At 25.3% G+C, this 17345-nt stretch overlaps 2 protein-coding genes across 2 annotated transcripts; both read left to right on the forward strand.

The window, feature by feature from the left end:
* Positions 1–696: 696 nt before the first annotated feature.
* VNE69_05257 (uncharacterized protein) lies at positions 697–1506 on the forward strand (the record flags this gene model as incomplete). The annotated part of the gene is made up of 1 exon (XM_065473741.1): positions 697–1506. The coding sequence occupies one exon, from the start codon at positions 697–699 to the stop codon at positions 1504–1506; it is 810 nt and encodes a 269-aa protein (XP_065329813.1).
* A 4500-nt stretch (positions 1507–6006) lies between these two features.
* Positions 6007–8187, forward strand: VNE69_05258 (uncharacterized protein; the record flags this gene model as incomplete). Its single annotated transcript, XM_065473742.1, has 1 exon — positions 6007–8187. One exon carries the CDS (start codon positions 6007–6009, stop codon positions 8185–8187), a length of 2181 nt encoding a protein of 726 aa, XP_065329814.1.
* Positions 8188–17345: the final 9158 nt, after the last annotated feature.

Consider the following 17345-nt stretch of genomic DNA (forward strand, 5'->3'; position numbering starts at 1 on the left):
ATTTATGACAATTTTTATAAAATTAGATGTTTTATGCTTGATAAAAGAATATTTTATCTATAAAGTCTTAAAGAAACGTCAAAAAACGTTGTATTACTGAATACTGATTTTTTGACTGTAAATAAAAGAATGACATTTATAATATTTATAAACCCGCTGTTCTTCTAGATATATAGCATGAAAAACCAATAATTAAAAAATAACATAATGATTAATATATTTTTAAATCTTCGGAGGCTAAAATAGATGCAACCATAACTTTAGCATAGTTATGTGAAGCCCAAATAAGTCTTTATGTCATGTTTTTTTTTGTTTTAATATATTAAAAAAGTCATTTTTTAATACCAGATATTATAAAACGTTATTAACATCTGACATATTCCTCAAGTTTTATTTTGTTAAATACTAAAACCTTAATTATGAAAACCTAGCATTAAAAATTTTGTTTTTTAAATTTTTTATATGCGTGCAAAAATTTTACATTCTTTCAAAACCAGCCCTTAAAATGACATTGTTTTTTGATATAATATATGCAACTCAACTATTTATCGTTGAAGATAAAGATAAATACAAAAGAGAAAGACATTTTCAACCGAATATCAGTTATGGATTATATATTTGTGATGATATATCACCATATGAAGAACTCGAAAAAATTTTAAATCACATAATACTGATACATTTTCAATTTCAGAAATGGATCTTTTAGAGCTTGAAAATATATTATCACATTTAGAAGAAGATCCTACTTCGACATCAGAAATAAGAAGCTCTATAGAGAATGTAGCTTCTGTTGTCTTTTCTAATGCAACTCAAGAAGCTAATTTTACTGAGACAAATAAAAGTTGTAGTGATGGCCCTAGCAACATAAAAGCCTTAAATACAATAAAATATTATGAAAATTCTTTATCACCAAAAGTTTTTATGAATTGTAGGAAAAAAATATCAGAAATCAAAAAACAACAAAATCTAATGATTGATGCAATTAAATACTCCTGTAAAACAACAAAAAACAATATTCAAGATAATTTTATAATACTTGCATATAATAAAAAAATTTATAAATTTTTTGAGTACATTCGGAATCTACATAGAGTGCAATTTCCTAAAATATATGATCAATTAAAAACTTTCGAAGTACCTCCTGGTATTTATTCCTTGATATTAGAATTTTTAGATATATTTAAAGATTTTAACATAATTTTTGAAACAAAGGTAAATTACGGCAACTTAAAGAAATACTCGATAAATACTAAAAATCAGATTACTAGCTATAACATTAAAATTATGTCTATATTCAAATTTATACCAATATTTGAAGCTTTTAAATATATTGAGAGTGAAGCAATCTCATTTCCAAATAATAACATCGAATACTATCGTAATATAAGAAAGGTGTTATACTTAATCAAAAGAAAATTAGACATCGTTTACAAAAGATCATGTAAGTGTATACATTTTTATAATAAGATTAATCAAGTCCTCAATAAGAACTTTTATGAATAAACTGTTCATCATGTAAAAACGGTCTTTTAAATTTTATTTTTTTCCTTCAGCATAATCCTAATTTTGACGGTTAATACATTGCAAGATATGGTAAATATATCTATATAAACCTATAAAAAATATACCATTAGGTGGTTTTAATGAAAATTTAACAAATGTGAATTAGAAAAATAATTGATCAATAAAATTTATGCATTCAATTCAACGTTATTTACAATTCAGGTTTTCAAAATTTTTAAGAAATTAGAATATAAAACGATAAAAATATAGATATTACTACACTAAATATACAATAATAAATATAAAATTGATTTGCCTTTAAATATCTAAGATTAGCATTATAGTACTGACAAAAAGATTATTTATAGCCACGACCACACATGAGGCGATTAACTTAAAACTTTCTTGATATATTTTATTTGGTTACAAAAATAATATTTCTAATATAAATCATAAGGTATTCAAATACCAGATTATTGTTCACGTGTGTTTACGCACAATCATAGAAGAGTAATTTAAAAATGTCAATAATCTAAATTTCATTTATTGATCCGCCTTTTCCGACATTATTTATCATAGACATCTGTTACTGCCTTAGAATATTCCAAAAAATCTTATATAGGATTTTTTCTCTTGATTGGTTTACACTTAATATCCAAACATGCCCCTCTTCTTAAACCAGTAATCTTCCCTACTTCTTTTTTAGGAACTCATAATAAGCCAAAACGGATGTTTTTTGTCAAGATATTTGACTTATTTGGAACATGATTTCGTTCCAAATATTATCACCTGTTTTTTATGATTATTTTTACAATCACGTTATTTCCATTTAAACCACCACTTTTAATGTTATTAACCTATCTTTTACATCTTAGATATATATTGTCACGTGCGAGCGTTGTACTAGAAATTGTCATCCAGGGCAAGATTTGATACTCTGAATTTTCAACATCGCACGCGTAAATCCTAGCAGGCTTTGACATCCTGAGTTTTCTTTACATATGATTCTACCTAATATTCTCTAATTAAATAAATAATTGCCAGAACCGAATTCGTTTCACGGCTCATGAGAAGGAAACTCGTAACCATACCACTAGACCTTGGCATACAAAAAGGATATAAATTTTCATATAAAGAAATCACTCGTAGTGTGTTATTGATTGGATAAATCATTTTTTGTTCTTTTTTTTATAAGATGATCTTCCTCTCAGGATTGTTGTTGATTACAAAAATCCTTCATAAATTTACAAGGCAGACATAATGAGGTTGATTAGAAAGCAACAAAAAACGATTAAAAAAGCATAAAATTGCCTTCTTATAAATGGTACCTTATTTAAGGGATGAGGCCAGTAAAAACCACTTAAGGATGTTCATAGAAGACAGTTCAAAAATATGAAAGTTAAATGTAAAGCTTTCGACGTGCTTCCTCATAAAAACGTTAAAGGGTTAAAGCATCAGAAATTAAGAGTTTAATTAAATCACTAGGATTATATATAAAAAAGTCATCTCCGAATGCATCAAGTGTCGACAATTGCAACCTTAGAAAAAAAGGCTCAAAACGGTATAAGGAAATCTAAAACAATTTAAAAATGTAATAGATTGTATAGATATGACGTGTTGTAAAAATTCAACTATGTGTTGTTACATTTTAAAGATAATAGATGTATATCCGAGTTTTCTTGGGGCATACCATTAACAAGTAAAACGGGACAAGAGGGTACAAAAAATACACAAATTTATCATTTTGCAATATGATTATTGTGCTTACAAGATCCATCAAAGCGATATTGTATAAAAATTCTGTAATTTCTATAAAAAGAAACTTTGTTATTGTTCAAAAACATAGTAAGCCGCGTCACCCACAATCATAAGTGCAAATAGAAATATTTAACTAAAATTTATATCGACTATTCAAAAATACGTATTGTAAGAATGTTTGCTAGCTATTAAAAATCTAGAACCGAGGATTAACATGAATGGCTGAAACATCTTAATAAAGTCGTCTACAACTATAATACAACCAAATATAGTACGAAATGCAGTTTTTAATTCATTTTTATATACAAATACTCGGATTTAATTCTGTTTTTACGCAAAATCTGAACGAGTCTTCAAATGATAGCATGAAAAAAATGCGATATAAAATAAAAGAGATGTATCGGTTAGTTTTCTTAGAAAAAACTAAACTTGTTCTTTTGATACGAATTACATATCAAGAATGGGTCGTCGTTCATTCGTCCATATCTCAAAGAAAAACTTTGAATTTTGTGACAGAATCATTGTAGCTAAGGACTTCGAAAATAATATCAAAACTTAAAAACTAAATAATATTATGTTTATACATACAGAATGATTATTAAAAGTTACTCAAACAAGAGATTATAAAATTAATTGGAAGAGGTATATAAATATCTTTTATAACTAGTCTTTAAAACTCTGACATTTTAATATAATTAAAAATTCATCTGTGTACTTTTTATTTCTTATTTTTTTAGGTTTTAAAAGGGGATAAACGCCTGCACGGGTTAACGCTCGCGACCACAATTATTACTTTTTTTTACACTATTGTAAATTTTTATTCCGATATTCAAAATGCGAATAAGTCAGCAATTAATCATGTGTCGTTACTAAAAACAGTAAATTATATTTTATCTTCTTAAAATTGTATATATTTTACGTTCTCTTTATGAACTGGTGATCGTTTTTTGACTTTTATCTAAAACGTATTGACCCTAATAATTAAAAAATCTTCTCGAGCTTACTTATATGGCAAAATACTAAGAACGAAGCAATGTTTAACAAAGCTTTAAATTGATGACTGCACTTACCAATATGAACAATTCTTTGTCAAAAAATTTTATAAGCATCTTTCAGAATACCGAATGGACGAGTAGAGAATATCAAAAACAAGGCAGAGAAGGATGAGTAAATGATTTTGACCACTTTTTTTTATAATTTGAGCTTTAATTACAATCAGAAATATAACTTATGGAAAGTCTTTATTCTCAAAATTAAATTTTTCTATTGTCCACTTTAAGTGTTGTAACAATTTTTATTTTTTTGTTTAAATTTTAGTCTATATTGTATAAAAAGTTATCAACATGGGCCTTTGGAGCATGTGTGCAATAATAGGTATATACATACATTTTCAAGATTATGACTGCACACAAAAATAGATTATTATTGAAAATTAGTCAGACTTCTTTGCGTGATACTAAACGAAAGGAGTATCAAGGAAGTTTTTTTAAAAAATATATATTATGTTTGAATGTTTGAATTTTACAAATTTTTTTTTTCAGATTATAGTAATTTACATCAATTCATTATCTCAAATCTTATAATGCTGTTTAAGACTTATATTCGATTTTTATAGCATATTTAGAAAATGATTTATATTTCCTTCATAAATAAACATATTCCTCAGATTTATGCTTTATTGCACTGAACTCCTTTTCTTTCATACTTATTTTTAGTAGATTAGTATTATATAATAGTATTAATGTTTCTACAAACGAATTGGGCTTAATATTTGGTTTTAAAACAGAAATAATTCTCTACGTAATCTCTTGGGACGGCATAGTGAATTATTTTCAAAAATATTATACCACAAGACTCGAAATCACCAAGAAGGTAGAAGCTACATCCAATGATCACGAAATTAAAGATGATAGAGCATTTATCTGGACTGACAACGGAGATGAGACAAACCGATGTGGAAAGGACTATGGAGCCGGAAGCTACCTACAAGTAGGAGACGCTAACGCGGAACCTATTCTTGGAAAAATGAGAAGTATAAGTAACACTAAGCATACCTTAATAAAATTTACTTATTGTTTCTGCAGCACAATTTTTGAAAATATTAGCTCAAGTGGATTAGTGAAAATACAAAATAGTTTGTAGCAAAAATTTCAAACAAATATAATAGGTCATCGTTGACACCAACAAATCATTAAAACGTCACTTCTTCTTTACTTAAAACATAAAAAGAAGTAATTTGCAGCGTCGAGTAAATATATCATGCGAATTATTATATTTACAAATATTATATGAAAATCATCTTACGGATAAAAGAAAAATTTTTAATTAAAGAATTTTAAGCAGGAAAATTTTATTTGAAAAACTAAGTTTCTAACAACGTTCCAATGACTATCTTGAGTGTGCCAATTTCGTTTTTAAACACATTGGATATTGATCAATACATCATTTTACGCTCCCAAATGAAACAATTCGTTTTATCTGTTCTCTTTGTTTTTTCTCCAATATTAATCTATTTACAAATATATACAAAAATCCTGTACATGTAATATAAAATTTTATTGTTAAAAGGAGTGATCGGTGGTTTGATCAATATCAAAGTTGACTTAGAGTATATATTTATGTAAAATGTTGTTTTAAGCCAAATACTAATTATTTTTAGCTTGTTTTATAAGATGACATATTTATAAAATAACAAAATGATTTAAATTTAAATTTATATGCATTATACTATGCTTCCCCAATATGAATATCGTGAAAATATTTATTATGATTAAGTTTGTTAAAACAAATCAAACTTTATTAGTAAGAATTGAAGATATGCTTATGATAAAGATAGAAAATAGAGATTACATATTCTTTGATATATCTGAACAAAATATAAACGTAAGTATATTTGCAAGCTACGATGTATACGATAAAAACATCAAATTTAGAATACGGAATACAGGAGTTGATCGTAGATTAACATTAAATTATGGATGCTTTGATATTAAAGTAGAGGAAAAAACTTCTAATGACATTATTATAGAAATGGAGAAGAATATAGAAACAATAATGATTATTTTTAACAATTTTTCCATTATATTTTTATATGGTGTATATGATTATAACAATTATCTCATTATGAAAAAACTAATAGACGAACTAAAAATATTAAACACTGCAAGAAAAATAGAGGATAATTTTTTTAATATATATTACGAAAATATTTGTGATACAGATGATGAATTGCAAAAAATTATTTCCGAAATAAAAAATCCCCAAAATAATTGTAATCTGAAAACTTCCCAGTCATCTGTTTACTACTATAAAATAGTTTCAACTAATAAGTATTATTTTTGTTTACGGATTGACCTAGGTAATATGCGTTATTTCTTTGAATTTTGTATTGATGAGTTTTATTCTTTAGTTAATACAAAATTTAAAATACAGAATGAAACTCAGAATGAAACATTTAAGAGACTAATTGATATTTACAAGTTATCTTATAAAAATTTTGATCTGGGTCAAATCCCTAACTTTATATTAACAATACAATCTACAAATAATGCAGTTGAAATATCTTATCATAAACAATATTTTAAAATAGAAATAGAAAAAGAGGTTGTTACCATAAAAATAAACGCCATGTATTATTCTTATTGTATAGAAAATAATTTAGACGAAGTTATAAATAAGAGAAATATTTGCAAGGATTGCTTAATGGAATTTCAAACAATCTTATCAAGACTCGAAAATACAAAAAAAACGTTAGGCATTAATATGTTTTACAAATTGATAGTATTAAATAACAAAATAGAATTCCTTGTTGAAAGAATTTTAAACAAACCAGGATCAGCTCTAAATATAATATTTGGTTACTTATTGTTGGACATAACAATAATAGACCAAAATACTGTAAGTACGATAATTGGAAATGATACAGACAATGGACTGAATAAGAAAAAATTAACTAATAGGGTTGCAACAAGTTTAAAAAAATATTTTTACACAACGGACTTGTATTTTATAGCTTTTTGTTTATTATTAGAAACAGAAAACTATATTAATAATGAGAATGTATGTAATGTTATATTATTTAAAATATTAAAAGATATTGGAATACTAAACAAGAAAAAGGAATTTGGATGTAATAGCCCAAAATTCAATATTAACCTAATAAAAACCTGTGAGGATATAGCAATAATTCATAATAATAATTTTGATAAATATAAAAAAGAAGTAGAACAAAAAATCTGCAGTACAACTGCTTTATTCACAAAATATAAAGATATATTTATCATTAATCGGTTTACATCGGTATATTATCAACTCGAAAAAGATCAAGTTATAACAAATTTAGGACTTGATCCAATTAGGATAGAAACATATAGTGGAATTTTAAGAAAAATACTATGGGAAAATACAGTTAAAAGCAAAATAAAACAGGAAAACATTAAAGCTATAAAACAATTACACCCCAAAGGCCAATTAGAAAATGATTTGAACATTATTTATAATAAAATTATAAATAGTAATTTGCAAAACATATTTAATGAAGTCAAAACAAAGAAAATTGAACATGAAGGTATAGAAAACATTGAAAAATCTGTTAGTGGCTGTGCTTTGAAACTTTTTTCAATGAATATAAGTATAGATCTTATAAACATATATAGATATAACTTAAGAGAACAATTCATATTTAACCTCAAAAAATATATCACTGAAAACATAAGAAAAAATTGTAAGAAATATTATTTTAATGTTTTAATTGAAAATTTCAAAAGTGAATTTAAAAACGATGCAAGTAATGCAGCAAATTGGAAATATATTTCACTAAAAATAAAAAATTTATTGAGTCAGAACGAAAAATTGAATATTATAAATAATAATATTCTTTTAATTAATGATTTAATCAATGTACTAAACGATCAAGTGAAATAAAAAAGCAAAGTTTAAAATTATATATTTTTAACAATATATTTCCTAAGAGAGTAAAGCTTATTTATAAAAAATATAAATTTAATAATACTTCTTTGTAATGAAAAGTAATAGAATTCAAATTTCTACCATTTAACGTATTTGCAATTGAAATATAAAAATACATCTTTTCGATTAAGTTTTTATATATGGGTTCCTTATATATTATCTTTTTGAGCAGTATGCCGTAAAATTTGTAAAAAAAATATTTTTTGTAATTTTCTTCCAGTCTCTTATTTAATAGAGTTAAACATAGTAGTTATATTAAAAAGACACTAGAACAAGCTATATACAAACCAATTTTCATCAAAATGTTTTATTGTACAAGGTATCGCTATAAATATCATAAAATTGAAGAGGACTTACTAATAACGTTTCTTTTCACTTTGATTTACCATGTTTGTTTATGTAAAATTTGTAATATTTTCAAAAACAACAACAACATTCGTCTTAAAAAAATCTATTATCTTTTTGAGTTAAGCAAAATATCCGGAATATTTATAAAAGACGAAAATAAATGGTTTTATTAACATAAGCTTTTTATTTGGAGAATATAACAAGATCAATATTTTTAAGCAATACAAATTTAATTATTTAACCCATCACGTGCATTAAAAGCAAAATGATTTTAAAATAAAAAACGCAATCTATATAACAAGGACCCTTCAAATGAAAGAAATAAAGATAGATGAATAGTTGTTTCTGTCAAAATATATACTAATTTAACAATTCAGAATACTAAGTCAGAAAAGGAGTTATAATGTAATGTGCTATATTCTTTTGTTTTTTGTATCTTTTTAGTAGTTAGTTGCTAACCAAAATTACTACGGGTAGAAGTCTCGTGTCAAAAAAAAAATTGAGCAAATAGGTCTAAGTTGGCAAAAAAAAGATATTTCTTACTATGACAGTTAGCAATAATTTAAATTGAATTATTTTGTTTAAAAGTCAATCTTGGGCGGCGAAACCAAGCCTATGAAAGTTATAAAAATTTCTCTAGTAGTATAGTTATAAATTCTACAAATATTAAATGTGATTTTCTATCATTTCTTGTGACTTAGATAATATTTTAGTACAACTGAATTTTATTTGGCTCTTAACTGTAAACCCAATAGTATAACTGAAAAAATTAGTTATAAATGTTTATATTTTATTATTTTGAGTTTCAATTTAACTTTATTCTAATTTTGGCATATAGAGGAATAATGATAACAAAGATTAACCCTCAGTGAAAATTACAATGTAGATGAGCATACCACACGCTGTCTTTTTTGATAAAATAATTAAGAAAGCTTATCTATTGACCTTACTCTAGTCATATTAGGGGCACACAACACCATCCTAAGTACTTTATGTCATGAAGCTTTAAAACACTTGTTAATACACATTTATAGAGAATTTTGTGGTGCAACGTCTGGTATTAGGAATTACATCACAACAACGGGTGTCATAAATATCATCTGTCAAATGTCTTACGATAACGACCAACGAGCCAATGAATAACCAAACAAAAAATACTTTGGCTAAGGTTTATAAATGATAGACCTTTTTCTAAAAAATGCTGTACATTCTTATATTTAAAAAAAAAATACAAAGAAGAGGTTTGTGTTTGAAGGCTAGGAATATCAGAATAACTAAAACAACATCAATAAAGATATTAATTTACACAATCATAAAAAGCTTTAGAAAAATAGTAAAGTCTTAGCGATACAAGACACACAGATTATAAGGTTGATATAGACAATAAAACGCAAAATTTTGTGGGTAAAATTTTTTAGATTTAAAAAGGAAAAAAAGCGTTAAATGATAATAAGTAGGAATACATAGTATAATTTATGCAAAATAAAACTAAATAAAAAACATTCTTCTTTCATCTTATCTAATATTATATAAAGTTAATATGTTAAAAAACGAGAAAGAGTAATACGTATATTTACCACATTGGCTTTTAAGCTTAATCAGATATCCCCAATTTTAATAGAACAAACGAAATATAAAACATAACGCAAATGATATGTTATACAACCCGCTACTCTTAATAATAATATAATAAAAAAATAAAGACGTAAATATTAGAAGAAATATAAAAATCACTTTGTAGTAATCAAATAAAATACAAATGTGGGCCGTGTGTTTCTTTCATAAACAATATAACCTTTCTTTTCAACAAGGGTCTTCAACTATTATAATACAAAAAATTATACAATTATTGCTCTTTGATACTTATAATTCTAACTTGGATTCATATATGAACCAAAATTTTTTAAAAATCCGTATAAATTAATAAAATATAACATTAATTTATAATGTGTTTCCCCCAAATATTTCAAAACCAACGTTTTTCTTAACGTATTACAAATATCATAACCCCGTCAAAGCTAATTACTTTACATCTTAAGAATCTTAAGGCTCAATATAGGGGGTTATATTGTACGAAAAGCTTTTTAATTTCTTAAAAAAAACACATTTACATATTATAATTAATTCCATGATAAATTTTTATTTTTTTGTGTTAATAAATTTTCCAGCGTATAATTAGAAAATTTCATGTTTATTTAAATCATATTTAAGTTGCTTCTCAATTTTTTTCTTTTCAGTTAATATTTCGATTTCCAAAAGAGAATTTTTAAAAAATTTGCCACTCTAGTGAATTTAGAACATTTATAATAAGATAAACATAAACAAACATAATAAATAATTAATTTTAAATTGCGTGATATATACTAATATTATAGAAGTTTTTTTTTTGATATGAAAGATTTAGCACCCCAAATGGCTAGATATGAATTAATCAACCATTTGAGGTTTCATATCTTTAGCATTCCCAAATCTACAAAATTCGTATTGTATGTTTAAAGTTACAATAATAAATAGATGAATTTATATTTTGTGCAGTTTTAACATATTTTTTTTTTGGGGGGGGGGGAGGAGATTTACAATTTACTTGAGGTATTTTATTAAGACATTTTCTGAAAATTTAATGCATATACAGACAAAACAAATTAGTTATAGGATACTTTTTAGCAGAAGATGGGGTTTGTAAAGAAAAATTAAGCATTTACAAGTACATATTGTAAATTTCTAAAATAAAGCATAGTACCTAACGTATAAATTGTAAATGCATATATTTACAATTTTATTTCCGATGTACAAAAGTTATTATAATTAGTATTTCGAAGATTTTTTTAATATTTATATTCTTTTAATTAAATTAAATGGCGACGTGCGGGATTTTTTTTGATGATATTAAATTTTTTAATACATATTGAATTATTATTTATTTAAACACTAATTTTAAATAATTTGCAAACAATTTAATCATAATAAAAAATATACTAACAATAATAATAATAAAAAAACAAAAAATTTTAAAAAAGTGAACGTATGATATAATAGCAAAACATAGAATTTGTCACAAAAAATCTAAAACCTGTTTTTATTACATAATGCTTTCATGTAAAATATGATTTAGGAATTTGTGATATCGTAATGTAAAAAGGTAAAATCGATAGTGCTAGATAAAACTAATTTTTTAATAGACTTCAAATAAACCTTGATTCATCCTTTTAAAGGTTTTTGTACAGCTTTTCGTGTTAGAACTACAATTTAAATGTATTACGGTTTAAATGTTTGTTAAAATAGTAAAAAATTTTGCAATATGAACTTTTGATTTTTATATCTAGTTAAATTAGAAGATGTTTGTTGTTTACATTCAAATTAAATTTAACAAAATTCTACTGCTTTTTCAAATTTTTCACTTAAAATTTCTTTTGTCGAATAGAGTGGGAGATGTAAATTATTGGGCTAATTTTCACTTAGACTTCCTTGTCAGTACAAATACAGGATTTTAATTTTTTTTCCCATGTTTCAAATTCAAAGCGCCCAGAGCGGAAAGGAACAAACTAAAATAAACATAGTTCAAAAAATACTCGTATTAAGATCTAGTTCTATAACTTTTACAGAAAAAACTAAAAAATCTTTATAATGATATATTTACATATAATATGTTCTTAATATAAGTCAAAATTTGTAAGAGTATTTTTATATCTTTTATTATTTTGTCACTACAATCTAGTTTTCTTATAGTTAAACATGTTCCTAATCAGTTTTAGTTGTCATAAACAGATTCTAGGCTTAATTATTATTATTCTTTAGTATATATAGATTTGTTTTTTTACTAATCCGTCGAATTTTACGGTCAAAACATGTCGTATATGCATAATAACGCTGATTAATGTACATTGATTAAAAAATAAAATTAATTTTATGTGATAACAAATATTTTTATTCATAAATAAAAAATTTTGAAAAAATATCGGTTTCGCGATGTAATTACTTTGTATATTAACGTTTATATAGAATTTGATAGATATTTTTCTACATTATCATTGGAATGTATAATAAAGATAAGTCTTGATCAATATGTAATAAGTGAGAGAGGAAATTTTTACCCAACCGAAAAAATGATCTTTTTATATTTGGTGGCTATGCTATTTATTATGACTTTGTTCTTCTATTTTCACTTCTCCACATTTTTTTCCGCTTAAGCTTTCGAAAAACAAGGCCTAAAATAAGTAATTCTATATTTATACTGCTAGGAGTGTTAAAGTAAAAATTAAGCAAAGTTTATCTAAAGCTTGCACATCTATCATTTTTAATAGTTATTTAATTCACTTATTATTTGCCTAGTTGCTATTTAATTTGTAACAAACTTCTTCAAAATATTTATATCGTATTTAGGCCTTTGAGAACTAGCAGACCCAGCATTTGAGGGTGTACGATTTTTTTAAACCTTAAAAATGAAGTGCAAAAAAGGAGGAGCAAGAAAAGGACAAAAGTTACTAAGGACTTATTATGATAAACAAACTTAATAAAATATTTTTAAATACAGAAATTTGATTTAATATAGTAGTCATAATCATTACAGTGCTATGTATTTTCTACACTTCTATATATAATTGGTAGGTCCAAATGCTCCTCTGAGAGGTTTTTACTATATTTTTCCGTACCCAGAAAAAATAGGTGCATAAAATGGAAAATAAACATTAGCGCTCAAATTATTTGCATCTTCAAACATTAAAAAACACCAAATATACATATACTTATATATAACATCCAATTTAAAAAAAATGACTAAATTGAACTACATATTTTGAATTAGATTAACATATTTTGTCACATTTTTTAATCAAAAAATCTGTTTAGATACTAGAATACATGTTAAATTTTTCTTTTAGTACTTGTTTGTTAATAAAAAAAGGGAGTATGAAGAAAATCTTGTTTACAATGAACCAACAAAAAAAAATCACAAAAATAGGAAGTGTATATAATGCTTAATATTTAAAATGATTATAGCATTTTAATCTGTAAATTTTTTTTTTCTTCAAGCGACTTTATTTGGTATTTGAATTTTCATAGGAGCTGAGTAGTTTTTGTCCTTTGATTGCTCCTTCTTTTTTGCACTTAATTTTTACGGTTCAAATTAAATCGTACATCCTCAAATGCGGAACTGTAAGTATTACTTCTCCTAAAATTTGTATTATTTTTAAATATTTTTTATACATACTGTGTAGGATAAGTCAATTTAAGACACAAGATGTAAAGATAACAAGAAATTTCGTTTTTTTATACTATCTGTATTATGGTTTAAGAAATCTTTTTCAAGAAAATACCATGGATCTCTTCTATATGTAGATCTGTTTTATTGATATAAATATTTGAAATTTTTTTTAAATTTTTTGAAAATTTACCCCCATCAAAAAAAAAATCTTACACTCTAAAAGAATAATTAAAAGGTTAGAAAATGACGTAAAACAATGGAAACATAAGTATGACTGATCTCGAGTTGCAGATTTTTGATAAAATAAACGGTTTTTAATTTCCATTACACCAAATTAAAAATTTTCCATATATAAACTAAAGAGAACTTACAGCCCCGCATTTGAGGGTGTACGATTTATTTTTTCGAATCGATAAAATGAAATGCAACAAAAGGAGGAGTAAGCAGGAGACAAAAATTAATGAGCACTAATGGTAATAAAAATAATAAATAAAAATATATTTATTTATAAAAATTAATTTGAATTAAGTTATTATGACTTTTTAAAATGTGATGTATTTTTTACAGTACCGATTTTTTTTTATTTTGTTAATTATGAAAGGAAATTTTCTACATAAATCTTATTTTTATGATAACAAACACAAAAAAAAAAATATGATATAGATATTGAAAAATTAAATACATATTGTTAAATTAAGACAATTTTTTTTCATCAAAAATTGTATAAAAAAAATGTATAACTAATTTAAAATATATAGTTTAATAAGACATTATTCTTTAACATTTGATTTTATACATAAATTTTTAATTATTTGGTATTTTTATTATTAAAAGATGCAAATAATTTGAGTGCTAATGATTGCTTCTCCTATTTAAGCACTTTATTTTCGGGGCTAAAAAAATTAATGAACACCCTCTGAAGGGGCGTTTTTGACCCAAATTCTAAAAGTCGAAAAGCTAAATTGCTTATAATTAATATGATTAAAAACTATATTTAAAATATAATTTTGTCATAAATATATATATTAATTTTTTATTTTTATTTTATTAGAAAGAGAGACTTATAAAAAAGTAAGAAATGAGATTCTACATAAGTTTGAAAAAATGTCCAAACATCAATTAAATGGTAAGAATATGACTCAAGCTAAAAACAAACATGCAGTTCAGGAATAAAATTATTATGTAGAACTTTTTAAATTTGAACCAATAGAATTTAAAAGGTAAAATTGAAATTCGACAGGTAATTATCATTACCAGGTCCATCTACAGCCAGCCTGGAAGGAAAGAGTATATACAATTCTATTTCCTTCTGAGATACAATTCTATTAAAGATGTATCTAAACTTAAAATGTTTATTATGATTATCTTCCATATCCCTAAGTATGGAATTTGCTTTTATAATTTTTTGATTTTTTGATAACGGGGTAAACAAATCAAGAAATGCCTAAATAATATGTTTGACATGTGGGATGCCACACCTACCTAGATCATAAAAAGGTTGAGACCTCATAAGTATCAGAGATAGAAGCAAAATAATCCTCTGAATATTTATAAAACATTAGATGACTCTAGTAATAGCTAACTAAGACGGGCAGCGATACTTAAAGTAAGGGCAGAGAGCAAATCTCACTTGTTCACAATCAAAGAGTATATAAAAATTAGGTGTAACTTTGTATAAGAGATAACCCTGAAGATGCTAAAGAATCCAAAAAGAAGCGCTTTACAACAAAATCGAGTTAAATACAAAAATGAAAAGTTGTTTAAAGCCAGGAAAAACGATTTAGTATGCATTAAAGACTCTTTTGACTTTGTTTAATGAAACAATCAGGCTATATCCGAAGCAATTTACTGCTTCCTACAGGATAGAAATATTTTCTGGGGACAAGAGGGACAATGTCCCCATTGTGGATCTTAATAGGAAGACCGTGGATCATTTAGCTACCAAGTGCGATGGAATTCTGGGTTTTGATTACATGAAAAGACACAACGAGGTAGTTAGATGCATTCATCTCTTACTATGTATTAAATATGGGTTAAGAAGACAAAGAAAATACGTGGATACTCAGTACAAGAGATCATGGAAAATGATCAAGCAGAAATAAGAGTAGATACGAGAATATTCACTAGTATTAAGGTGACTCATAATAAGCCCGATATTCTTGTGTTTGACAAGAAGAAAAAAAAAATTTTTAAAGTTGAAGTTGTATAACCAACTAGGATCGACTTACTATATTTGAGAATGATAAACTAAGAAAACATGACCTGTTTGCAAATGAACGGGGCATATACATAAATCATGGACAAGAAATGTTACTTAAGTAATAACATGGGATGGAGTGGTAACCAAATATCACAGAAAGTACATCGGGGAGCTGAAAACAACCCTATCTTGAAGCATATATCTAGTTTATTGTACTGAAGAATACTCTAGAATCCATCTCTTTAGAACGACGACGAGGATACGGTTAGGATGATGCAGGAGAAGAGTGGTTATAACTGTGAGCGCAAGAGAAAATAGCGACTGTTAAAGAAGTGGTGTCGGCAAAGGGGAATGAAGCTAAAAATTTGGAGTTGAAAAACAGAAATAATTCCACAGAAACCAAAGTCTGTGAAGAGCTGAATCCCATGAGCGATACCTTGAAAGCTAGTCTATGAATATCTATTCTTGATGATAAATCAACTCAATAATCTTCAAATTAATTTGAAATTATTTAGTCATTTAAATTTTTCTTCATATAATTAAAAGACTACATGTCTTATTTTGTATTCTAACTTAAAACGTTACAAATTTATTTCAATGCGATTTATAAAATATTAGTAGATATAAATAACTGATAATTTCAGAGATAGCGACAACAGTAATTTATAACTAAAGACGGGGACTCATTTTTACAAAACGTAAAAAATAATATGTACCTCATAAATATTTACTTTGCAGACTTTGTATATTTTCAAATATATAAAGTTTTTTTTCATCAATACTTTAAATTTTTTTTTAAACTTTATACTTTTATCGTATTTTTTTCTAATTTGACAAAACCACCGAGTAATTTTATTCTAACCACGAAAAGCAGCGTAATAAACTATATTACAGATTAAATTTTATAAACAAATAACATATTTGTATTTAAATTACATTGGCCTCTTGCGCTCCTTTGTATACCAGCCTTTAAAACACGCCACCATTTTACTGTTAGATTATCAATGTTTTCTGTAATCGACAGATACACTTATAAAAGTTAAATTTTTGGGTGTAAAATAATTTTAATACAACATATGATTTATTTAGATATGGTATAACTTTTTTAAGAAATGTCCAAGTATGTGGACTTTTTTTTCTTCGCAATAAAGTTTTTAAAATTTACGAGCATTAGATTATAAATGAAATTTTAGATATACTTTATTGCTAATCAGTTCAAATTTTATGATAAGTAAAAAATTTGATCAAGCTTTTTAGAATTTTCTAAGGAAAAATATTTCAACTAAACCTCAAGAAATAAAATCTTTTGAAGTATTTGTATTTGCTAATGGGTATGCTTTTTACAGCTTAATAAATTGCAAATCT

Source organism: Vairimorpha necatrix, chromosome 5, assembly GCF_036630325.1.
Source record: "Vairimorpha necatrix chromosome 5, complete sequence".
NCBI classification, from domain to species: domain Eukaryota; kingdom Fungi; phylum Microsporidia; family Nosematidae; genus Vairimorpha; species Vairimorpha necatrix.